Source organism: Tripterygium wilfordii, chromosome 1 (assembly GCF_013401445.1).
Source record: "Tripterygium wilfordii isolate XIE 37 chromosome 1, ASM1340144v1, whole genome shotgun sequence".
NCBI classification, from domain to species: domain Eukaryota; kingdom Viridiplantae; phylum Streptophyta; class Magnoliopsida; order Celastrales; family Celastraceae; genus Tripterygium; species Tripterygium wilfordii.
In genome coordinates, this window is record NC_052232.1 from 880,842 (window position 1) to 893,868 (window position 13,027).

Below are 13,027 nucleotides of genomic sequence, written 5' to 3' on the forward strand. Positions count from 1 at the left end.
TTTCCATACAAATTTTTAATTTCATATGCATTTTTCTAGCTCACATCTCAACTGTCATTTAACTATATTTTTTACTTTCCAAATAAGGTTACCACCTCTCCTCAAGTCTCTCTTACCTCTTAATTTAAGTCTATCAACCTCATTCAGCCTCACTTTAATTTTTTTTTTTTAATAATGTTTTTCAGTCCTGGCATGGCGTAAGAAAAAACACGCACACAAGTACAGACTCTCTCTATCTCACTCACAGATAAAGATCAAACCATCGCTTTGAAAACAGAAAGTGACAGAGAAAGCTTGGACCGAAAGCCGCGAACACTTTGTGTCTTTCAAGAAACCTGAACGGAATCCGACGAGCCGCGTCTACTCTTTCTGGAAAGGTAACCACAGGAAGAAGAAACCGTTTGATCGTAGTTTCAGGCGCAGCATTCTAGGGCTGTCCGTAACCGTACGCGGATGTCCGTACGAAGGGGCCTGGAGAGGTACGGTCGGGGCCTGGAGGGTTCGCAATCGGACCCTTCCATGAAGTGGAGCGGTCCAGGAGCAGAGACCGGCCTTGAAGGTGACCTTCATTGTACTTATTCAAGGGAATGGAATTCGGATCGTGAATTTTTTGTGGTTGTTAATGGAATGTGATTTGTTGTTTTGAATTTTTTGTTTGTTTGGTGAATGTGTTTGTGTAGAACCTATGTGGCGGTTGGGGTTGGGCAGCGGTGGTGGAGGCGTTGGGGGGCAGTTTGGGTATCCGGAACGGCCGGACGAGGCCGATTGTATATACTATTTGAGGACGGGATTTTGCGGGTATGGGTGTCGGTGCCGGTTCAATCATCCACGTGACCGTGGCGCGGTAATTGCACTGATTTATTATTTCACTTTAGGGCTTATATTGAGGGTTTTGATCGGTTTCCGTGACGTCATTTGATTTTCCTTCTTCAGTTAGGTTTGATCCTTAAATTGTGGATTGGATGATGTATTTTTCTTTCTTCGCGTCAAATTGTTCTCTGAATTTCTAATGAATGTGAAAAAAATTGATGAACGCGTGAAGATATGATAATGTGAATATGTGATCTGTGTTGTTGATAGAAGTGATTGTAGAATATATGCTTATTGATTAATTTGAAAGATGATTCTGCTTAGATTCTGGGAGCTGCAAGAGCTGGTAGGGAGGAGTATCCAGAGCGAATGGGTCAGCCTGTTTGCCAGGTAGTGGGTTTGCATGTTTTTGTGACTTCGGATGTATGCTAACAACTGATTCTGCACAATGTGCATTCAATGTACTATATATGGTAACCTGCACTTTTCTCCTTTACTCTTATATATGGCGTGTGTTAAGTTTCCAGGTGGGTTGTTATAGGCCAATGGTCCCTACTCACTAATATTTTCTGCTCGTTTATTTTCTTGTTATCGTAGTTAACTGATGCATTTTCGTTAACTATCTCGCTTTCACTTTATCTGCAGTACTACATGAGGACAGGAACTTGTAAATTTGGTCCTTCCTGTAAGTACCACCATCCCAGGCAGGGAGCTGGTGCTGTTAGCCCTGTGTCGCTAAATTATTATGGATACCCACTGCGTCTGGTGCGTGCATTTATGTTGATCCATGAGGATTATTTTCGAATTGCATTCCTAAGCATGAAACTGAGTTTGCTTAAACTTGATTTGGAATAATTACAGGGAGAAAAAGATTGTCCATACTATGTAAAAACCGGACAGTGTAAGTTTGGCGCAACATGTAAATTTCATCACCCACAAGCACATATACAATTTCCAGCACCAGCAGTGCCAGCCCAAGTTTCACCTGTGCCAACGCCAGTTGCACCTGCAACATATCACTCAGTGCAGTCTCCATCTGTCCCTTCATCTCAACAGTACAGGGTAGTGGTTGCAAGGCCTCCTCTTCTGTCGTGCTCATATGTACAAGGGCCTTATGGTCCTGTTTTGCTGTCCCCTGGAATGGTTCCTATTTTGGGCTGGAGTCCTTATCCGGTTTGTGAATGAAAGCCTCTACCCAAAAACTGATCTGAAATTAATTATTTGCTTCATAAATTTGTTACTCCACCTGGTGCAGGGACCTGTAAGTCCGGTAGCTATTCCCAGTACTCAACCCATGGTTGGATCAGGCTCAGTGTATGGTGTCTCACAATTATCTCCTTCTGCACCTGCATATACGGGGCCTTATCAGACCTTACCTTCTTCCGTCGGTCCTTCAAGCAGTAGCCAGAAGGAACGTCCATTTCCTGAGAGACCTGGCCAACCGGAATGCCAGTATTTCATGAAAACTGGGGACTGTAAATTTGGATCCTCGTGTAGATACCATCATCCATCGGAACTGGCTGCGCAAGGAGCACTTGTTGTTCTTAGCGCCACGGGTCTTCCTCTACGTCCGGTAAGCATCTGTACAAAATTCTTTTGCTTGGTGATACTTTGTTTTGGTGAGTGGATAATCAATCTGCTACACTTAAAAAACTTTAGATGTTTTTATATGACCGACTTCTTGGGTTCCTGCACTCTTTTTTTCCCCCCCTCTACACTCTACTTATTGCCTTACATATAGAGATCGGTACACAATTTATATCTATTGTCTATGCAATTGTTTATGTGGGGCTTTGGAATTTAATCTTCTGAAGTGATATTGCTTTCTGCTTTCATTTGCGTGCGAATGATACTTCACTTATGTAATTGAGCTCTTTCTATCTTCTCTCTCCACCTTGCAATTGCAGCTTGGATTTCCTTGACTTCTGAGGAACATGAATGCTCACCCTGGAATTTTAATTATTGTTCTTTATTGGTTTATGTTTTAAGATCTGCTTCATGCCTTACCATTTATGCGGCACTGGTTGGGTTCCAATCAGGACCGTGATTGGTTTACAGCTTCACAACTATCACCAAATCGGTGTGTGTACAATGAGATTGCTTGTTTTTAAAATTGTTCTGGAGAATTAAAGCCCTTAAGAGCTCTTTTACTAGTTGCGTCAACTAGAATTTGTTTTTGGCAAATCTTTCTAGCATTTGCAACATAAAATGAGGTGAGTATTGTTTTTGGCAGCTCAGCTGCAGCTAACTTGCTTGGTAAAGGTAGCACTAGCTCAGTAAGGTTTGCTGCTGCTAAGGTAGGCTTGAGCTATGAACTTAGGAAACAAGCCAGCTAGTCACTTAGCGGAGCTCGTTCTATGATACTTGCTTTGGTCAAAGAAAAAAGTTCTTGTTGGATTCTTCTCTGTTATCTGCATTTCTCCACTCTGCAAGTTATCTTTTATGCCGTTTTTGAGCATTCTTTTGTCATGTATATACTATATGCTGATATTATCTGAAAACTCTGCTTGTTATAATCTTGCTACTTCCAATTCTCGCACATTGATCTCAGCAGTCAAGACTTACATTATGGTCCTCGATCGGCATCCTTCATGGAATTTACTGTTAGATGCTTTTATTTGTTATGTGTTGTAATTTCATTCTGCTGTTAATATGCAACTGATTCTTTCTTCATGTTAATCAGGGTGCACCACCTTGTGCTCATTATACACAGCGTGGGGAATGCAAATTTGGACCTGCATGTAAATTTGATCATCCTAGGGGAACTCTTAGTTACAGTCCCTCTTTATCTTCGCTTGCGGAAATTCCAGTTGCTCCATACCCTGTGGGATCTTCAGCTGGTACTCTAGCCCCATCATCCTCATCCTCAGAATTGCGGCCTGAACTTATGTCAGGATCTGGAAAAAACTCCAGCTCAACCAGAATTTCTTCATCTTTGAGTACATCAAGTGGATCAGTTGGTTCAGTTTTTAGTGCATCAAGCATGCAACAGTCTAGTCAGAGTTCTGGTCATGCGGCTGGAGGCAGCAGCAGCATAGAGGGCACACCTTGAGCCAGGCAGGGATATTAAGCTATTCCTGTTCATTCCTCCTTTTGATCAAATTCATTGACAAAAAGGTCATCTTTCTTCTTCTTTTTTTTACCTTCTCGGTAGAGTCTTAAAATAGGATTCCTTAGTTTTCTCCCATCATGCTTCCATGATTCGGGTTTAGCACACATAAGCTCTGATCATTCCTGTGTTGATAGTATAATCTTTATATGCCATCCTGTTATATCGAATAAGCCATGGCCAGCCCTCCAAATGTTTAGCAAACCCCATACGGCATCCCCTTTTGTTTCCAAACAACCATGAAAGAAGATTAAACACTTCCCATTAGGCAAAAATCCACATCCAAGTCTCCAATTTTGGAGTTTATTTACTGGTCTAATCTTTTTCAAAAAATGAAAAAGACGACTGTTCATGTCCTATTATGTTGAGACTTTATTTCGATCTGGGAACATGCTTCCAATTCATCCTAGAAAGGAATTTGAAGTTATTACTTGTTCCCCAACTTTTTTGGTTTGGGGTTTATTGTGAAAATTGAATATTATAGACTCCAAGGAGGCATCCCAATGCTCCCTTAAACGGGGATGAGATGTTTGACATTGTTATCTGAAAATTTGTTATGAAATACAAATGAACAGCTGCCCTTGATTGGTGGTTTTGCTCTCATTTTGTTTCATTATTTGACGGTGATACTGAACTGCGAAGAGATGATATTGGACAAGTTTGATGACCTCGAAAGATATTATGCGTATATTAGCTACTTAAGGTTGGTTAGATGATGTAGAGATTATGAATCACTTAACCACTCAGTGGTGATTCCATTAGTAATCAATTGGGTTAGGCTAGGCGCAATTGCGCTCAAGGTTCGATTCCAACCAACCACTTACATGTGAACTTTGACTTGCACGCGAACATCGTGCACTGGCTTATCAGTCTGGCTTATCAGTCTGAGGTTTACGTTCATTCAGCTTTTCGAAGAACATGTTAAGCTAGATGTTTCATGGTATATCACCAAATCCAAATTTATCAAAACAGTATCACCAAATCCAGCTTTGACCTCTGCACACAAGTTGTCTGGGGCCAAGTTCTGTACTTCTGTGCAAGGAGTTCTGTACATTGTCCAATCTTCACGAGAATGAAAATGTAAATTTCTGGGTTTCTTGTCAACAGAAGTGAGAGGACTGATGCTTAGAATGGGATGGGACTGAAGTACTGAAGTGAAGAAACTTGAAGCTTTAGCTACTTGATGCCGTGGATGATGATTAGCAGTACAACTCCAGACTTCCCACATAAACCAGAATATCAAATAGCTGAATACAAGCAATGCTATGCTCACTAGCACCATCTACAGCGTATTCGGGAAATATACAAAAATTTGGGGTGTTTTTCCTTTAGATCAACCAAACGTACAACCATTACATAATAATATACATTACTAAGTCACATCAAAACATATTCCCAAATTGCTCTGGAAATTTGGTGGTTTTACCCAAAAGACAGCCCCAATGCTATTTTCAAGCTGCATGCCATCGTTACCCCAGGAATGCTAGCTTTTTATCGATCAAAACTATACTCTGTACTACACATTAAACGGTTTCCTGGGGGTAGGTGCTCGGTTTTCCATAGTTTGTAATCTTTGTCTGAGATGAAAAACTTCAACCTGCATGACAATAGGAGACATGAAATCAATCTAGAACCACAGAATCCAAATTAAAAGCAGGAATGACATTAAAACGTGATGAGAATGATTTTGCATTTAACTGCTGCTGATCCTGTGGTAGTCATTACTCATTAGATGTTAACTCGATCACATCAACTTTGATCAGAAATGAGGATCGCCAATATATCACTTGGTTGGGTTATAGATGTATATTATGCAGGTATGGTGTACCTAAAGTGAGCTACTTCTGAAGAACGGCTTTACTTTACGAAGAAGTTGGTTTAGAGACATACCTGGAGTTGGAATGCTCTTGCCCTCTCCCCTGCAAGTACCCCCCTAGTTGAGTGCAACTCCTAGAACATGTATATTTGATCAGCTAAGCACTTATAGCTATCGCCAAACTAGTTAAAGTAATAACTACAATAGCCAAGACAGCAGCATAAAAAATCAGACGTGGAATACCTTTTGCGTATCATCCAAAACTGCCTTTAGGAAAGCCACATCGTGCTCCAGCCTTACATTATCAGAATGGACAATACTTGATAGGTTGTTGGCCTCTTCTTGAGCTTGTTCTACACAAGCCAGTCTCTCTTTCAGCAACTCCATCTCCCTCACTGTGTCTGTCAATTTTTTCTCCATTTCTTGTCTGCTCTTAAGAACAGAAGACAAATTTCTCTCTGCAGATTCTCGACTTCCCAAAGCAGAAGCTAGTTGCGCTTCTAAAATTCCATTCTTTTTTATTAGCGCAACTACTTTTGCTTCATACAATTGATGTACACTCGAAAGGCCAGCTACAGGTTTACTTTCAGTTTCTGGTAATATTAGCTCATTGTTATCATCCAGAAGGTTTCTAACTCCTACATTATGAGGGTTGGGATTTTCTGATTCAAATGTGAATGACATTTCTTCTGCGGTAATCTTTCCTCCAGCATTAATCTGAACAGACATCTCAGATTGACTACTTCTCTGTTCCATCACCTGAAAATGAGAGAACTGTTAAATGATTTTTTTTCCCTTTGTCCTCAAGTGCCATAATAGATGTAACTAGGTCCCAACTGATACTGGAAATGGAAATCACATTAGACATCTTAAACAGAGAAATGGAATCCTAAAGAAAAATCAGCTATGCAAAAGGCATAGTTTCCAGCTATGCAACATAATAAAAGAAGCATCAATGAATCAAAGGACTTCAACCATGTCAAATTTCAAAGTTGGATCCTCTGAAAAGATTCAATCAGAGAGAAAAGGGGGAAAATGATATGAAATCCCAATCTGGGTTGAAGGTTATTATTATAAGCCATAGAGGCAAACCAAAGGCAGCTCCCATGTAGACAATCTCCTAATTTGAAGAAAAATGAAAGAAAAGGAAATCCACAGGATACTTCCAGGTTATCCAGAAATAAAAAAACTGAGCTTCAAATTTCTGGTTAGTCTTGTGTAATAACTCATTGAAACTTACAGAGCATACCGGTAATATAGAACTATCAACTTCTGAAGTCTTTGTCATCTTTACAGCAGCACAGCTTTCTTCCCCATTGAGAAATTGCTTGCGCAGTGAGACATTGCCTGAAGCAGGATTTTGATTCACGAGTGTGAAGTCTGACAAAGATTTCCTACCAGAACCATGATGTTCGATTGCAGAGGCTATATTTTGCCTTGCGACAGAATCTACTGAATGCTGGGAAGAACCATTACTGATTTGAGCAGCTAAACCAGTCGATGATGAGTGTTTCTCAAGAAGTACAGGTGCCCCAAATTTAGTGAGAGCAGATCGCCTACCCATGGATGATTTACTCTTATCCATACCCATGGCCTCAACCTTTCATCAACATAAAACAAAGTCAGTGGCTTGTTAAAAACCAACTATGAGTAGGATACTGATTTCAACATCTAACCTGGTTTGATGCCTCCTTTTTGAATCCACCAAATGCAACAAGGAAATCCTTTTCCTTGTGTTGCACAAGTACTAGACTAAATCCCTGAGCAAAATTTAAAAAATAGATAAACAATTCGTCAAAAAGATGTATCACCTGAAACTAATCAAACTTAATAAGCAAGACATTTGACAGGTTATATCATTGTAGCTTACCTTGTTGGCTGTGATGGATGATGGGGGTGAAGCTCCAGCTACAGACCACTCAACTTTTAAGATGTCAAATATTAAAGTTTCCGCATGTCCTGGAAATATTAAAATGGGTGTTAAGTGAAGATTGAGAGAGAGAGAGAGAGAGACACACAATTAATAAAAGATGGAATCTGATTAATAATATGCAAATTGATAACAAGCTGGCATGTGATTTTTGTTCACATTTTGTAAATGAAGAATGCTTGTGGGGGGGGGGGGGGGGGGGTGTTGGCTGGGGTCTAATGCATAAAATAGTGCAAGGCTCACAGCTTAAAAGCTGCAGAACTAAAGGCATGCTTTAATTTCACAGCCCCATATCCCTGCTGTCTGCTGTAAAAAATATATTATTTCTGCAGACTCAAAATTGGGATTGTTTTATTTTGTGAACTTGTGGTCAGAACACTCCTGAGGGATGCAGCAACTGTAAAATTGCCAATAGAATGGCTGCAACAAAAAAATTTAAACGAAGAAGGCCAATAAGGCTGTATGTTGACTCAAATTTCATATAACAAAAAGTTAAATCACAAGAAATTGCAACATAGACAACAATAGGCCAATGCACATGACAGGTCAGGCAATACATCCAGGAAGAGGTTAAAAAAAAAAAGTGAAAATTACCAATAGAATGGATGCAGCACAATTTTTAAACCAAGACTGCCATTAAAGCAGTATGTTGACTAAATTTTTAAAGGGTTGTGGTGTAAGAAAAAGCCAGTAAATAGGGTTGTAACATGGTTTTTTTGGCTTACTGGGCATACGTTTTTTCTTGCTTCCACCCCCTGATATATACCATTTCGTTCCACATAAAACTCCACAGCAGCCAGCCCTAGGTGAAGGATGGAAGCCTTTTATCTTTATTCTAGACCATATCATCTGAGGAAGAAAACATGAAAGTACAACAGAAAGAAAAGAGTAAGTATTGTGAGTCCTGAAATAGACATTTAAATTTCCACAACTAGAGTTGTTTTGCGCACCGTTTCAAAGTCAAGTGAGTACAAGTCATTCAATGTCCTAGACTTTGAAACTCCTCCAAACACAAAAAGAGTTTTATCATCATAAAGGGTTGCCACATGATTGGATCTCGGAGATGGACCTGTTCCCCTGGCAAACATTATGGAATAGCAGTATAAGTGGGGGAAATCTAAGAAAATATCGTCATTATCAAGGTGTAAAATATGACTCGAAAGCGATCGATCTAGCGATGAGCAGGTCTAACAGACTGCATTCAGAATTCTCCAATAGTGAGAGAACAATACTATAAAAGGTGTTTGGTAGACTAGTACAAATTCTACTTACTTGCAATGAAGAGGAAGCCAAGTCAAAGACTTCAGATCGAACCTATGCATATCATTTAGTTTCCTCTTTTTAGCATCTTCACCTCCAAACATGATTAAAACAGAGTTTGCTATAACCACGGTGTGACCACTACGAGAAATCTGCACTGCATATAAGTTTCACTTAGGGAAGCCCATAACAGAATAAACTTTTGTTTATCCAAAACAAGTATTTTACAAGGAAACACAAATAATCAAGGCGATGAATTGAGAAGTGAAAAACAACAGCAGATGGGAATAAGTTCTAACATCACTATGGGATTCTCCCTGAAAAGCTTTGAATCAATATTGAAAATTTGAAACACGCTTCACAAAAGAGGTGTTCTAGTGCGCTTACAGCAAATGACCAAATACAAGCCGCCTAGCAGAACCTAAAAGGATTTTTTCCCCAGACTGGTCAAGAATGGTTCTTAATCCTAAGCTCGGGCTTAAAGTTCAAAAGAGCTCACTGAGCAAGGTCGTCCTTGCTTCTTCTAAACTTGCATGACCTTAACTTCAAGCTTGATGTACATAATTTCAAACAGTGTGATCCAACCCCAAGCGTAAAATGGAAATACTACATGATTGTGTGCTGAATAAAGAAGAACTGACTTGCATTCAGAAGAAGTAGCATTGAGCTTGTTCAGAGGAAATGCTCCCATACCAACATAAACAACTTTGCATCACACAACAATCAAGAGGACCCGTTTGTCCAGAAAAGTAGGACAATACCAGTTTAGATCTCTTTGTATGTTCATTTTGCACCTTAATAGCGCAATAATATCGGCATATCACCAGTATAAGTAATCCTACTGTTGTAGGTTAGTCTACACACAATAAACTGTTTCAATTACTCAAGAGTTCACCAAGATATTTAATGTGGGTATTGCTTCTAAGTCTAGGAGGAACCTCTCCCACGTTTATTTGATTTCGGCTTGTTCACAAGGAAAATGGCAAGGAAGATGTTTTCCGCTAATGGGGTATATTGAGAAGAAAATGATGTCACCTTCACTTCGTGGCAATGATATATCCCCTTTGGGTTAGATGACTATGCATGTCCAAGGTTCATTATAACATTTTCAAGTGTACAGTAGCGGATGATGGAGAAGGTCATTCTACATGTTTACACAACAGATATGAATGAAGTCATTTTCAGCATCTATATTCTGACACACAAACATATAGGCACAAAATTCAAACTTCAGGTAAATGTGAAAATACCGGTATGTTTCCCTTTGCTTCCATAAGTGACCAGCACTCTGTTTCCGTATCAAATGCCCACACTACAAGGCCATAAGAGAATTAAAAGCAATTCAATACCATGTCAATACACCAAGTAATGACAAAAATGAGAGAGACAGACCGCCACAAACCTGAAATCCTTTCGCTCACAGCATCAGTCTTTCCCCCAATTAGAAGTGCCTTCCTCCCCCAAGAAACCTACACAAAGCAAACAACAGACAGATTTTCAGGACCTGCACGTTAAAAGCTTTCAAACTCTTCAAGAAATCATTATATAAATTTTGTACAAGAGAACAAACATAAGGAATGGCTTCAATAATAATAGAACGCTTGATTTAGAAAAAAAACTGTTGGATTAGGGGGCCTAATGTAGAGTTACAGCAGGTGCTGCATCATAATTGGATGATCCAGTATGTGTATTTTGAAGAATGAAAAATAAGAACATGGGATTTCCCTAGTAGTTTAAGAGTTGTTGCATTTCTCACTGATGTCGATACAATGCGAAATAAACACACACATATGAATACACAATGCCAAATAAACACGCGCACATGAATATGCTATTGTTTGCATAACCTTTCTTGCACTTCGAGAAGGTACTAAAAACATCATTACGTTGCACCCATCAGGCAGTTTTAGAGCTGTCACATTAGATACATGACTGTTATTTCCTCTCAATGAAGGTTCATATTAGACCATCTTTACTCGGTCTACATTTTCTTTCTTTTCTATTTTTCATTCAAGGGTTTTGCTCTTCCTTTACACTTCACGATTCTCATCCTCAGCTCTCCAAGATTGCCTACTTGTTTACACCAGGAAATCCCCTGCGTGTACTGTAATGGCTCAGCCTTTCCGAGTTCATTGCAACATAGACAGAAATGCAACGAGATTTCATTTGTTCATTTTACAAGAAATTGTAACAGTTCTGCAAGGGGTACCAAATTTGTAGAATGGAACTACACTTGAATGCTAAATTATAGTTACGATTAGAATCATCCTTCTGATTTGATCATGAGATGTTCCAAGCTTTGAATAACTAAAGCCTCTAATTTTTCATCCATGTACATGTGTAAACCATGTACCTGAACGAAAAGGCATCAAATCTTCAAATAATATAGGGCATATAGTGGCATGCATTCATTAGTTACAAGATGATACCAGACTATGGCCCTTGCATGCTGGGATCTTCAATGGCAGACTGCTTGGTGACAAGTATAGCTTTGATGAACCTGTGCTCCAACTAAACCTGTCAAAATTAAGTACCTGCAAAAGAAGAACAAATTAGAAAATTTGGAAAGAAAACTAATTGGCTTTAGAACTCCTGATAGTAGTAATAAAATCACACTTGAAATATTAACAAACAAAAACAAAGATGGTTAAGAAACATGATACTATCTATGAACAAATGATTTCTCCTCCGACCCACTTGAATATGTTTCCAAGGCAAAAGGTAATATCCACTGTACCTGTACATCATCTAACATCCCATTTGCAGATTCACCACCAACCACTATCATCCTGTTTCCAATCACAGTTGCTGCATGCTATTGCAGGGGGAAAAAAGAAGGTTTAACTCTTCACTTTTGGCAGAATAACATAAAAAATTAAACCATTGAAAAACACCATAATCAATATGAGAACTCAACAATTTACATTGTAGCGAGGAGTGGGTTTTTCCCCAGCAATTGACAACAACATCCAATTCTCAGAATTTCCTGATGTACTGTCACTAATCTTGGGCTCAACTGATGGGCATTGGCAGTCAATTTCATCAGAATGATCATTTTTCGGCTCAGCACATTCACCCTACAAAATTTCACAATATTAGCTCACCAAGCACACAGGCAGTAACGCAAATTCTACCTCAAATAAGTCATGATCATTAAACCTTACATTGCTCTTGCTTATCCGTTTTGGAATTCTCAATGGACTTCTAGCTCCCTGAGCAGAGTCTGACAGCTGCACCTTCTTCACTCTAGAGCAGCAAAACATTGGAATTCAACTTCATTAGCACGAGAATCAGAGTGAAACTCCTCTCATCTCTTTCACTATCCCATCAAAGTGGGGACAAGTCTTGTTTCTCAACCACAATACCACATCGTTTAGTGAGGTTAATAGTACTTTTCAAGTCATTAATGGTCACGAATTTTTCTTTTTCAGATACAAATACAGCACTACCAGCTAAAGCCAGAGACAAAAACATAAATAAACAAAGAGATAAGACAGAAAACAATCTTAAAATAGGAACACACCTGCCAAGTTTCATGCGCCTGCGAGAAAAGCCACCAAACATTTTCCAAAACCAGAGATTCTAACAGCAATACCGTCAAATTACAAAACCACCAAGATGCACGACAAAACCCTAGATTTCACAAATCAAGCTCACATTATCAGCATCATCTCAACATAAAACCCCAAATAACATTAGGAACTTATTCAAACGAAACAATAATCAAGCAGATGCCATAAATACTTCAACAAAGAAATCTAACAACGACTGGTCGACTTCCCTAAACAATAGAAGACCAGACAAAACAAAACAGCCAGACATTAATGCACTTCCTTGTTTGGCTACCGAGAGAAAGTGTGGAAGAAGATAAGGGATGAGCAACAAATCCATAACCAGAGATAATATAACCACCATTTTCTACAGGAGGAACACGACGTCAATTGATTCTTTGTCCGTGGTCGTGAATGAGAGAACCAGTGAGAGAGAGAGAGAGAGAGAAGCGAAGGAGTTGTCGCTTATTGATGATTCAAGGGGAGGAGTAGAAGTCGGTGAGCTGTAAGAGGACAGAGTAACTACACAGGCATCGAGTGTGTAGTTTCTT

At 39.4% G+C, this 13,027-nt stretch overlaps 2 protein-coding genes across 5 annotated transcripts; one reads left to right on the top strand and one right to left on the bottom strand.

The window, feature by feature from the left end:
- Positions 1-168: 168 nt before the first annotated feature.
- On the top strand, positions 169-4,520 carry LOC120000563 (zinc finger CCCH domain-containing protein 34-like). 3 transcript variants are annotated; one of them, XM_038848705.1, is made up of 8 exons: positions 171-396; positions 482-559; positions 681-844; positions 1,135-1,200; positions 1,456-1,575; positions 1,672-1,983; positions 2,066-2,383; positions 3,494-4,520. In XM_038848705.1, exons 2-8 carry the CDS (start codon positions 520-522, stop codon positions 3,860-3,862), a joined length of 1,389 nt encoding a protein of 462 aa, XP_038704633.1. In that variant the 5' UTR covers positions 171-396; positions 482-519; the 3' UTR covers positions 3,863-4,520. The 3 variants fall into 3 exon arrangements, with proteins under 3 accessions (XP_038704639.1, XP_038704633.1, XP_038704625.1); XM_038848697.1 differs by having other exon boundaries at positions 171-559; XM_038848711.1 differs by lacking the exon at positions 1,135-1,200 and having other exon boundaries at positions 169-559.
- Positions 4,521-5,413: 893 nt separating this feature from the next.
- Positions 5,414-13,027, bottom strand: LOC120010335 (acyl-CoA-binding domain-containing protein 4). Of its 2 annotated transcripts, none has more exons than XM_038861212.1 (17): positions 12,838-13,027; positions 12,449-12,558; positions 12,090-12,171; positions 11,850-12,002; positions 11,663-11,740; positions 11,355-11,459; positions 10,328-10,394; positions 10,176-10,237; positions 8,938-9,077; positions 8,616-8,742; positions 8,400-8,514; positions 7,606-7,694; positions 7,412-7,495; positions 6,985-7,335; positions 5,979-6,494; positions 5,810-5,869; positions 5,414-5,516 (listed from the first exon to the last, which is right to left on the bottom strand). In XM_038861212.1, the coding sequence occupies exons 2-17, from the start codon at positions 12,487-12,489 to the stop codon at positions 5,436-5,438; spliced, it is 2,151 nt and encodes a 716-aa protein (XP_038717140.1). In that variant the 5' UTR covers positions 12,490-12,558; positions 12,838-13,027; the 3' UTR covers positions 5,414-5,435. The 2 variants fall into 2 exon arrangements, with proteins under 2 accessions (XP_038717140.1, XP_038717065.1); XM_038861137.1 differs by having other exon boundaries at positions 8,391-8,514.

Bases quoted from the DNA above. Each gene is read 5' to 3' on its own strand.
- LOC120000563 (XM_038848697.1), top strand. From the start codon at position 454: ATGTCCGTACGAAGGGGCCTGGAGAGGTACGGTCGGGGCCTGGAGGGT. The intron at 845-1,134 runs GTAATTGCACTG...GATTCTGCTTAG, and splicing joins ATCCACGTGACCGTGGCGCG to ATTCTGGGAGCTGCAAGAGC. The intron at 1,984-2,065 runs GTTTGTGAATGA...CACCTGGTGCAG, and splicing joins TGGGCTGGAGTCCTTATCCG to GGACCTGTAAGTCCGGTAGC.
- LOC120010335 (XM_038861137.1), bottom strand. From the start codon at position 12,489: ATGTTTGGTGGCTTTTCTCGCAGGCGCATGAAACTTGGCAG. The intron at 6,495-6,984 runs GTATGCTCTGTA...TCTCATTTTCAG, and splicing joins TTGATAGTTCTATATTACCG to GTGATGGAACAGAGAAGTAG. The intron at 5,870-5,978 runs GTATTCCACGTC...TACATGTTCTAG, and splicing joins TTTTGGATGATACGCAAAAG to GAGTTGCACTCAACTAGGGG.